At 44.5% G+C, this 12,221-nt stretch overlaps 2 protein-coding genes across 10 annotated transcripts in view; both read right to left on the bottom strand.

Moving 5' to 3' along the window:
- The window catches only part of LOC146081212 (LIM zinc-binding domain-containing Nebulette), a 236,469-nt gene that overhangs the window by 80,723 nt on the left and 143,525 nt on the right, over positions 1-12,221 (bottom strand). The gene's annotated exons all lie outside the window — the stretch shown is intronic.
- Positions 1-12,221, bottom strand: part of LOC146081210 (uncharacterized) — a 108,941-nt gene that overhangs the window by 66,037 nt on the left and 30,683 nt on the right. For 7 of the 8 annotated variants that reach the window (XM_083189301.1, XM_083189307.1, XM_083189302.1 and 4 more), the window contains 3 exons: positions 11,152-11,208; positions 11,000-11,071; positions 813-908 (listed from right to left, as the gene is read on the bottom strand). In XM_083189301.1, the coding sequence (XP_083045427.1) occupies positions 813-908; positions 11,000-11,071; positions 11,152-11,208 (225 nt within the window). The remainder of the gene's footprint in view (positions 1-812; positions 909-10,999; positions 11,072-11,151; positions 11,209-12,221) is intronic. The other variant, XM_083189309.1, reaches the window with a different exon arrangement.

The following is a 12,221-nucleotide window of genomic DNA, read 5'->3' as shown; positions in this document are numbered from 1 at the left end:
AAATGATACACCCTGCATTGTCATAATCACCATAATTCAGACCATGATTAATACTGGCCACAAATCAGACCAACTTTCATCCAACTAGTTGGTTGGATAGAATAAAAATCTGGTTCTGGATGGGAGCAAATGACAAAGAGCAATTTTCTCCCAAACCCAGGAAAATGGACAAAAACATTGAGTGAAATTATTTAAATCAAACAGATTCAGCTACATTACTTTGTCTGAGCAACAGGTTTTGTCCATTTCCAGATTTTCAGAGCAAATGACTGAATTACAAATTACATTTGCTCCCATCCAGTACCAGATTTTTATTCCATCCAACCAACTAGTTGGATGGTTGGATGAAAGTTAGTCTGATGTGTGGCCAGCATAAGACAGGGTGAAAAGTAACAGTGTGGAGATGGCTGAATGTCGCAGTGAAGCACATTGCTGACGGTTGCACATGTCTAATTGTAAAGCAATAGTCTGTGACAAATCATGTTCATTCACGTAGAGAAATTGCTTAGCCAAGTACGGTAATTGTCCCTGTACTGTCCCTTGTACAAATGTACCTGTGAGCAATACTGCAGCTGAGAATGATTTGAATGCAGTGCCAATAAGAGCACATCTTATTTTATCCTAAAAAGTAATAGCTTTAAGCAGGCACATTGGCCAATGCTTCCTGAAACCCTGGCATGCCTCATCTTGCTGCTTGGGGTCAGTACCTGGATCACTGGTAGAATAAGTGCTGGTGACATAGGCAGCACCCAGCATATATGCAGACCCCCATGGTGGCTGTAGATACCCCTGCAAAAGGACCGAAATCTTACCTCCGATATGGCATTTGTCACCGCTTTGATTTGAGCGATATCAGGAACAAAGTCGCACTTGCCCTTGGATTTTTCATACTTCTGTTTATAGCTTATCTGTAAATGGAAGGCAGTGTTTAGATTATTTCTAACAGTGCACTCTAAATAGGTTAACCTTGCTTTCATTGGTTTTGTCAATATAAAGTGTCTGTTTTCTGAGGAGAAATGTTTTACCATTCACTTAGTAAAGTCTCTATACCATTACTAAAGCCTTTTGATAGCAAGTAATTTCACACTAGAGAGGGGGTTTAATTTCTTCTTAATTATTGTTAAGATAAACAGCTTTCACATACAGGTTGAGTATCCCTTATCCAAAATGCTCGGGACCAGGAGAATTTTGGATAACGGATTATTCCGTATTTCGGAATATTTTAATATTTCAATGATGTATTTTGAAGTATCTTGCATTTATGCTGTATAAACACATAATATACACACAAATATATTTTATTACCCCATAAAATACACACAAATATATTTTTTTTGTTCAAAAAACAAGGTTTCAAAACGTGAAACAAAATGTGTGTACTATCTCAGCACTGAATTTGAATGCCAAGCAATCATTGTCTTGCACATATATAGTGCCAGTTACATATCATGTCCCCAGTGATGCTGTTACAAATGTCCCCAGTGAGTTTTTAGCAAAAAAAATTTTTTTTGCACTTTCTGGAATGTCTGGTTTTCGGAATAATTCGGATAACGGATATTCGGATACGGGATACTCGACCTGTATTACTAAACTGCAGAAATGCAATCATTCATGAAAATGTTACTATGAGCTAAACAAATAAGGTAATGCCCAGACACATCTATGTGGCCTAGGACAGTTTATCTTGTCAACCTTGATAAAGCTGCTTAGCAGTGAAACGCGTCGGTGGTGGTAAACATGTGATGCTGCTTTATTTACAGGTCGGGTCTCCCTTATCCGTGTATTTCAAAAACCGAAATATTCCAAAAACCTTGGTTTTTCAGACTATTTTTTTTCTGTTTGTTTCCCCACCACCCCTTTTTTTCATACTTACCTCGTCCCCCAATGTCCATGACAGCCTCCGGGATCCTATTCAGCTACATCTCCATTCCATGGGGTGCATTGTCCTGATGTCAACGGTGCAGCCGTGCACTCACGCAATGCACCCCTGGGAACGGAGATGACACTGAAGAGGATAATGAAGAAGGATGCCAGAGGACACAGTGGACGTTGTGGGAAGGCCAGGGGACTAGTTAAGTATGGAAAACAAAAATTCCAAAAACCGAAAAAAATTCCTTATCCACAATGCTCGTGGTCCCGTGCATTTGGGATAAGGGATACTCAACCTGTATTTTTCTTGAAATATGTCTCCCAAGCGCCCCTTCCAATGGACACAAATGCCTTTTAATTGGAATTATTTGACTGAGTAACCAGGACCCCCTGCCGAGCTTCTAACATCTCACTGTGGAGGAATGCCACCACTCTAATGCACCTAGACAGCGATAAACTGGGTTTTCAGCTGTGCACATTTCTATTACCTCCTGGACAAAGTAAAGTAATTTTTGGAGGACCACCGACTCTCTCATACACAACTGGAGGAAAGAGGCTTTTAAACATTTTTTCAGCTCCTACTAAATAGAACTTTGTTTTCGTTTGGGCCCAAGTGATGAGGACATTGGGGACATTCAGGTGACGATTTATCTATCTGTTACATCCATGCAGCATTTCTTATACCTCTTTTTTATCAATACTTTTTAGGCTTTGTTAAGCCACCTATATTAATGTTACAATAAATATAATCATTTTTTATTGAATCGCACAACTTACCATTCTTTTTTTTTTTTGCTTTACTAATATTAAGGGAGTGACATCCCTGTTTTTAGATGTTGCTTGGCAAGCCAGCTCCCCTACAGGCGCCCTATCCAGATAACTTGTTATCTGTACCCCTCCCTATGTTACGGGCTGTGTTTGGAAAAAATTAAAGGAGCTGATTGGCAGGTACTTTATTTCCCTCCACTTTATCACTCTCCAAGGTTTAGTACATATATATATGTCCCATAAAGAGATAAAGTGGATAATTTGCCATTTTTAGATGGTTTGATGAATCTCCCCTTAAAAATGGCATTAAGCTGCTCTGGCTTTATTCAAATGCACATTAAGGTGGTGGTTATTTTGGTTGACATGCAATGCTGCGAAGTTCGCAGCTTTGCGTGTCATCTATGCGCTGCCCGCACTAACACCCTCCCCTGCTCGCACAATTAATAACCTTGCACACATGCGAATGGATGTTTAGCATAAAGAGGGCAGGCAGCCGACATGTCAGTGCGAATTTTCATGGGAACGCACAGCGTTTTCATAGGGCGTTCCCATGGGCGTGACCACGGCACACCGCCCCCAAACCCCCCATCCACAGTGCTGTGTGCAAGCGGCCGGCGAATAATCAATTCGCCGTGGCTGCTCGGACAATGCAGCTACACATGCGCATAAATATTTATGTGCGTGCGCAGTCGCAAAACATTGCTCCCCCGTGCGAACGCACAGTACAGTACAATGATTATATACAATGCAATAATTTTGGACATAATGCACTTTTTTCTATATACACTATAATATAGGGTGTGGTACAGAAGATCTACACTGTCTAGACTCTAGATAGACAGGGTTAAAAGTAAAGATGTGCACCTCTTTTTGGGTTTGGATCTGTATTTGGTTTAGGTTCTGTATTTTTTTAATCATAAAAACAGCTAACATCAAAGAATTGTGGCCTGTTATTGTTCCTATGGTATTATTACCCTAAATTACATTCAGTTGGACCATCTGTTTTCTAACAAATGGTGGGGAACGGGCAGCAGTCACTGTACCGTTAACAAACATCAAAGTATGTGGGGGGGGTGCCGCTCCACCGAAGGGTGGGGGGGAGCGGGCAGCGGGAGATTCGGCGTAGAGTAACTCCATGGGGGGGAGAGGGAGCAGCGTGACACGTCTTGCTCCACGGGGGAGGGGGGGGAGTGGAGATGGCCTCAGCAGCTCTCCATGTGGTGGCGGGAGATGTGCCGCTCCATGGGGGGGGAGGGGAGAGCAGAGAGGGAGACGCTCACCTTCACCTTGATCCGAGGGCTGCTCCCAAGTGGCCGGCGCCCTAGGCAAATGCCTAAGGCTGCTTAGTGGTGGTGGCGGCGGCCCTGGGTACAGCCGAAATTCACAATACTGTATTAACAGATGGGGGACAGTCAACAATCACAGTACCATATTAAGAGATGGAGTACAGACAGCAGGCACAGTACTGTATTAACAGTTTTGGTACGGCCAGCAGTCACAGTACCGCATACACAGTTAGGGTACGACCTGCAGTCACAGTAATGGTGCCGAGCTGCGGCCTCTGTGTCTTATATGGCATCTAAGTCATGGGAGAATGGCATTCGGCATTTGAGGGGGATCCTAGTCTGGCGGGAACAACGGAGCCACGGCTCGGGTGTGACTAATATCCCATGTTGGGAGCGGTTCAACCCTACCCATGTCGATCGATTTTATGTGTCTACCTAAGGCTAAGCCATGTCAACCTTCAGTGGTCAACCCAATGCATGTCGACCTAATATGGGTCGAACCAATGACCCATACCCGTTTGAGACATTAAACATACATTACACTGAAGACATTGTGCTCATGCATTGTATCTCCTTGTAGCCTGAAGAGGTCACTGTTGACATTCCTGTCTATGGCTTGCAAATGGCAAAAACGTTATGAGACGGTTATAGCAACTCCGTCTCCTGCAGTCTGTAAAATAAGGTCACGTTTAAAGAAAAGGAGAAAACACTAATGCAAAGGTTACTCAGCAATACAATGTAGGTAATCTGCATTCATGTATCTCATTATTCATAATGCTAATCTCCTACGACAGTGATAATTCCAATAGTAAAAGTTTAGTAATAAAATAAAGGTTGAATTGAAGTACAGTTGGAGCGCCGGTCAGCCAGCCTGAACTATCGCCAGATCTCCTGAGCTAGCACAGGCTGGCGGACAGGAGCTACATCTGACAGGGAAGCGCGAGCGTCTTACACGCTCGTGCATCCCCGTCAGCACAGCGGTGGAGAGCGGATTACCTGCCCGTCTCTGCTTCATGGAGACGGGCAGGGCGAGTAGGGGGTGCCGGCAGCTACACGGGAGGATGGGGGAGCAACGGGGAACCAGCAGAGGGCAGTTTCGCATCTCCTTCTGGTGAGTAGCGATGGTTGGCAAAAATGTATTTTAAAGCATAGCCACCATTGCATTTCTTTAATATATCTGTAATGATTTTCACAAATTCCATTTAAAACTCATTGGTGCAGGATTGATGAACAAAATAGGAGGCCTCAATTCACCAACAAAGGATTAAAGAAAATGTTAAACTACTACTATTTTGTGGAGACTACATGCAAATGAACTCTGCTAGCTGGCACAGCGCCAAACAGGGGTGATGTAACCACAGCTGACAGTGTTTGTGCTGCAAAATTAAGTAATAAAGTCACTTGGGTCATCAGTTAAGTCAATGAATGAATGTTCATTATTTTATGCGTGGGATGCTCTGAAAGGTCAAACAGAATATTGTTCTATAATTTCCCAATTTCAATTTACGCTTTGCCATATATTCAGTGGTGGGAGCAAACAAACACACCAAATCTAATTGTCTGCATTTATGTTACTGCTTATATGATAACGTAATACAAAAGTGATATAAACCCTTCGAGTGCCAAGCAATAGGTGTGAAAATCGCCAAGCAAAGATTTTTATCATAATGAACTGGAATGTTTACCAGTAAGCATAAAACATTAAATTATTTACTTGAATTTATATAACAAATGTGAGCAACGCTGGCAATTTTAGCGGATATTTTGCACATCTCTTGAGTTGGCACTCAAAGGGTTAAGCTGGGTAGTAGTAGTAGTAGTACGTTTATTTATAAGGCGCCGCAAAGTGTCCGCAGCGCCGTACATAGCAAACAAAAAAAAACAAATTACAAGGTAACGTACAGGGTGTGTTGAAAGATACAGTATAAACAGGGGTATAGCTGGTAGAACTAAAATCAGCATCAGTTCAGAAGTAGGTGTCAAAATAGTCAAGGAGACCGAAGATGAAGTAGAGGAAGGGAAGAACAGGACAGGAGCACAGGTGAGGTAATGAGGTAGGGTGAGTACGTGAGGAAGGAGGGCCCTGCTTATAAGAGTTAACATACTAAAAATAGGTGGGTGGACGAACGAAATACAATAGGATAAGTAGGAACGGAGGGGAACGGAGGCAGGATAGGAGGATCAAAAGAGGTTAGGAGGAGGGATAGGCGAGTCGAAAAAAGTGGGTTTTGAGGGAGCGCTTGAAGGAGGTAAGGGAATCAGATAGCCTGATGGGTGGCGGGAGGTTGTTCCAGTGCAGGGGGGCAGCGCGAGAGAAATCTTGGACACGGGAGTGGGAGGAGGTGATTAGGTGAGAGGTCAGTCGGCGGTCAGCGATGGAGCGAAGAGGACGGGAGCGAGTGTGGATAGAGATCAGTGAAGAGAGGTAGGGAGCTGTGGAGGAGGAGAGAGCCTTTTAGGTGGTGGTGAGGAGTTTAAAGAGAACTCGGAAAGGAATGGGGAGCCAGTGAAGAGATAAACAGAGGGGGGAGGTGGAGGTAGAGCGGCGGGAGAGGAAGATGAGCCTAGCAGCAGCGTTAAGAATGGATTGGAGAGGTGCGAGGCGGGTGAGAGGTAGCCCAGAGAGAAGGATGTTGCAGTAGTCAAGGCGGGAGATGACAAGAGAGTGAATGAGAATTTTGGTCGCGGCAGTGGAGAGGAATGGTCTGATGCGTGAGATGTTGCGTAGGTGAAAGCGGCAAGACTGTGAGAGAGCACGAATGTGGGGGGTGAAAGAGAGGGAGGAGTCAATGATGACGCCGAGGCAGCGCGTTTGGTCGGTGGACGTGATCTCGGTTTCACCAATGCTGATGGAGATAGTGGGAGAAGAGGCGGATGTTCGGGGGATGGAAGATTAGAAGTTCAGTTTTAGCCATGTTTAGTTTCAGGAAGCGTTGGGTCATCCAGGCTGAGATGGCCGTGAGGCATTCGGAGACCTTGGACAGGAGTGATGGGGATAAGTCGGGGGAGGAGAGATAGATTAGGGTATCATCAGCATAAAGGTGGTAATGAAAACCATAGGAGCTGATGAGGGTGCCCAGAGAGGTGGTGTAGAGGGAGAAGAGGAGAGGGCCAAGGACTGACCCTTGGGGAACACCGACTGGCTGGGGGGTAGTAGGAGAGGAGGAGCTCGGAGTGGAGACGGAGCGATCGGAGAGGTATGAGGTGAACCAGGAGAAGACCGTGCCAGTGATGCCAAAGGAGCGGAGGGTGTTGAGCAGGAGAGGGTGGTCAACAGTGTCAAAGGCAGCCGACAGATCAAGCTGGATGAGGATAGAGAAGAGGCCTTTGGATTTAGCCGATAGTAGATCGTTAGTGACTTTGGTCAGGGCAGTTTCAGTGGAATGTAAAGGGCGGAACCCGGATTGGAGGGGGTCTAGAATGGAGTTAGCAGTAAGGTGGCTTAGGAGACGATTATAGGTCAGACGTTCTAGGAGTTTGGAGGCAAAAGGGAGGAGGGAGATGGGCCTGTAGTTGGATGGAGAGTTGGGGTCCAGATTTGTTTTTTTGAGAATTGGGGAGACAAGAGCGTGTTTGAAGGAGGAAGGGAAGATCCCAGAGGATAGGGAAAGATTAAAGAGGTGAGCCAGGTGAGAGCAGACTGATGGACTAAGACGACGGATAATATTGGAGGGGATAGGATCGAGCGGGCAGGTGGAGGGAGAAGCGGATTGAAGGATAGAGTGGACTTCAGCAGCAGTGGTGGGGTAAAATGAGGACAGGGGTTGGAAGGAGGGGAGTGGAGATGTAGGAGGGGAGGAGGGAGAGGGTGAGGTCATGGCAGCAGTGATGGCAGTCCTGAGAGAGGAGTTTTTGGTTGAAAAGTAGGTAGCAAAATCAACGGCTACGATGGAGGACGGAAGAGCTGGAGGAGGGGGGGAGAGCAAGGAGTTGAAGGTGGCGAAGAGCCTGCGGGGATTGGATGATTGGGAAAGGATGAGGGACTTAAAGTAGGATTCCTTGGCCAGAGCAAGGGCAGAGCTGAAGGAGGAAAGAATGAATTTGAAATGGAGATAATCCGCAAGGGAGCGTGATTTCTTCCAGAAGCGCTCAGCAGGAATCGGGTGATAGGTGAGTGCCACGGTTGGGGGTTGGAGCATCGAAGGGGGATAGAGGAGGGAGGGCAGGCAGAGTCCAATGCCGAAGATAGGGTGTCATTATAGAGGGAGGCAGCGAGGTTCGGGCAGGACATGAGGGCGATTGGGGCGAGAAGAGGACACAGCGTGTTTGAGAAGGCAGCAAGATCAAGTGTGTTGACGTTATGCCGTGAGACAATGCGCTTGGGAGGGGGGGTGGGAGAGGGGGAAGCAGTGAGGGAGAAGGAGATGAGGTGATGGTCAGAAAGAGGAAAAGCTGAGATAGTGTAGTCAGTAAGGGAACAAGAGCGAGAGAAGACGAGATCGAGGGAGTGTCCTTGGATGTGGGTGGGAGAGGTAGTCCACTGAGAAAGACCAAGAGAGGAGCAGAGAGAGAGGAGTTTGGAGGTGCCACACATATGTACAATCGTCGGGCCGTTCTTCCGTTCTGCGGACGAACGGCCGTTCGATTGTATATATGTGTACGCAGTCCCGATCCCTTCGTTGCGATCGATAAACGGCCAAAAACGCTCTTGGCCGTCCACAGTCGGTCGGTCGAAGGTTCTTTGCTGCTTAATATTCTTCCGACAGGACGGCTCCATATCGAAAGAAAAGTGACATGTGTACGCACGTTCGATCGATATGCAGCCCGTTCCTGCGATCATTCCTCCCAAAAGCAGCACGCCCATGTGGGTGTTGACTAGCTGCGTCATCCCTCCATCAGCGCAGCATGTAAACAACAGGAAGTCTTCTCCCCCGTACATTCAGCGCCATGCTGTTAAAGAATATTCGTTGTGTGTGCATTCCTTTTGAAATAAATAATCGTTGTGTGTGCATTCCTGACAGATATAGTTATAGAAGATAGATAGATAGATAGATAGATAGATAGATAGATAGATAGATAGATAGATAGATATGTGATGTTCATTGTTCTGCATAAACACTTAACATTTATTAAGAAATACTGACAAAAAATACGAACGATTCTTTGTTCTGTGATCACGCCTTGTTTTGGTATGCTCTTTTAATCCAGCCCATTATGATAATGTTGTGTACATTTTTATCGTGCGAATAGCCAGATCGGGAGAGTGTGTACGGTGGTACAATCTTTTTCTTGCGATTGTTTGGACGGGAGTACATCGGACGTCGCAAGTAAAATTGTACATATGTGTACGCGCAGATCGGTCGTATGTTTTGGACGGCCGAAAGTGTATTCGGTCGATCGAACGGTCGCAAGAAAAATGAAATTGTACATATGTGTACCCAGCTTTAATACAGGTAGATTCTCCCATATCTGAAGATCTCTTATCCAAAATATTTAAGAAAACTTGTTTTTTCTTTAGAATATTTCAGATCCCCCCTGCCCCTTTTTTCATACTTACCAAGTCCCCAGATGTCCATGGCGGCCTTCAGGAGCATCTACAGCAGTCCCAGTAGTGCATTGCGCGGGCGCGCCGGTGCCATCACCGGCACGCCTGCAAAATCGCGCAATGCACCCCTGGGACTGCTGAAGAAGATCCTGAAAGTCGTCGAGGATGCCGGGGAATGCTGTGGGACCATCAGGGGGGGATCAGGTAAGTATGTAAAAAAAAAAAAAGCCGTATAAATCCTTTATCCGAAATGCTTGTGGTTCCGAGCATTTCGGATAAGGGATACTCAACCTGTATATGTATAAAACTGTGTAACAAAAAATTCTCTATATAGACAGTTCTTCCTTTGATTAAAAGTGAAGAGCTCTGACATCATCACTTCAGTGTGCAATAGGAATATTCCCTCAGCTGTAAACTATCACAGGAATTTCAAGGTGACCTCTCGGCATATAAACTTATGCTTTTATATGGCCTGAACTTGTTGGTTTATTTATAATATTTTTTGAGGAGCGCACATTGCAAGATAAAAATATGTAACAGGAGCGTACAATCACAATAATAAAATAAGTGTTGCTTAAAATATTTTTTACAGTATTTAAATTACTACTTTGGTGCAACTGGAAAACCTGCATCACAGCGGGAATATTTATACTATCCTATATATAATTATATTTGATATAATAATTGAAAACAGCAATAATCTACTAGAACTTTAGATGTTTTTGTCAATAGACTGTCAGTATACTAGTTAAGAGGAGACACGCTTTGACCTTGATGATCTCTCCTGCTAAGGGATTGGCAAAGTATAGATAATATTTCAATATTAATAACGAGTTCTAATAAGAGACTATAAGGTGTCACTTAGCTGCTACGTCAGTGGTTCCCAAACTGTGCACCGTGGCACCCTGGGATGCCTTCAGGGACTTGCAGGGGTGCCCTGGTTTGGATGTCCATGACCAATTCAATTTATTTATGGTCAATGTAATATTTATTTTTAATTCATTAACAGTATAATTCATTAACACGTATTCCGCAGCGCTTTACAGAGAATATTTGAACATTCACATCAGTCCCTGCCCCAGTGGAGCTTACAATCTATATTCCCTACCACATGTACACGCACACACATTCTAGGGTTAAACTTTGTTAGGAGCCAAATAACCTACCAGTATATTTTTGGATTGTGGGAGGAAACCGGAGTATCCGGAGGAAACCCACGCAAGCATGGGGAGAATATACAAACTCTGCACAGTTGGGGCCATGGTGGGAATCGAACCCATGACCTCAGTGCTGTGAGGCAGTAATGCTAACCATTACACCAAATAGGCAAATTGTGGACAAACAGAAGCGATTCCTGTCCATTATCACATACCTGACACTAAGGATGAGAGATGAACACAATTTACTTAATGTAATATATTTTTCTGATTTTATCAATAAGAAACTTTTGCCCTAGGGGTGCGGTGAAAAATATTCTGATACTCGGGGGCTCTGTGATTCAAAAAAAGTTTGTGAACCACTGTGCTATATAATACTGGTATTGCTAAAAGACAAGAATCTGCATTAAAGGAGGGATCCACCATTTACTTACATGACTGATAAGCTCGCTGCATTTCTTTGCAAATTCAATATTTCTGTCTTCCACAACGGGTTTGGGGAACACCTAAAAGCAAAACAATAATTTACTTTACCACTGACTGTAAATACAGACTTCGATCCAGGAGTAACAATTAAGAGTTATACCTTGTCCTCTTCATCGCTGTCATCCACGGTTGAGTCAATGATGACAGGAACTTTCATCTTTTAGGAAAGTAGTGAAAGGTCTATATATTAATCTATATAACAGTACAATAATGCTGTGAAATCCACAGCACTCGGTAGTGTAGCAAGCTGTAATAAAGTGTGTGTCTGGTCTGTTGTGCTAAACCTGTCAAGGCTACACCCCTATATGGTGCTAGATGCCTCTTATCTGTGTAGCTGCATGATAGCCCAGCATAAGTGGCAGCCAGTCTCGCTCTACTGATAATATATATATATTTAGATGGCTGATTCCAGTACAACATATTGTTGTAAAGACCTGAATGAAAAACACTACACATCCCAGCATGCCTTGCATCAGTTTCAGCATGGCCAAATAGCAAAGCTAAGGCAAGGCATGCTGGGATGTTTAGTTCATCAACAGCTGGAGGGACGCTTATTGCCCACCACTGGTAGATGGAGCCAGCCTGCATTCGCAGCTGCTTAACATTCAAGTAAAATCATTTCTGAATCTCATTTACATGCAAGGCCGAGCAACAGGGCCTGTCACCTGCTGTGTCTTTCTTTGTGACTGTATTGTCACTCTGTATAGGGTGAAACTGATTTCCCTGATGACTGACACTGAGGAAGATGTTTACCAGGGAAATGAGAACATTTACAGAAAGTTGACCTGTCCCCCTGCGTGCAGCAGTCAGCCATTTTTTGAGTAAATAGAATAAACTACACAGAGCTCACAATATACAACATGAGGAGCAGAACCGTACTGAATAGGATGCTATAGATCAGTGACATCACTGCTTGTTTTATATTCACAAGGCCTGACTCATGTTTGTCAGCAACTAGCCACAAAATGTCTGCCTTCAATTTTCATGAGGTAAATTCTTGGGCCTATTTATGGCACGGAGAATTTTTGGTACTTCCTCATCTTTGAGGCCACCACTTAGGCTACGGAACTTACATAGCGTACAGCACACCACCCTGGGTCCATACGACCATCTATTAGCTTTAGTAAAGTTGTGGCGAGTGAAGCAGAGCGAGCCACCGAGCCCACAAGG

This window comes from Crinia signifera, chromosome 5, assembly GCF_055691185.1.
Source record: "Crinia signifera chromosome 5, ASM5569118v1, whole genome shotgun sequence".
NCBI classification, from domain to species: Eukaryota; Metazoa; Chordata; class Amphibia; order Anura; family Myobatrachidae; genus Crinia; species Crinia signifera.
The sequence above is the reverse complement of the archived record's forward strand: the minus strand, read 5'-3'. Positions and strand labels throughout refer to the sequence as shown.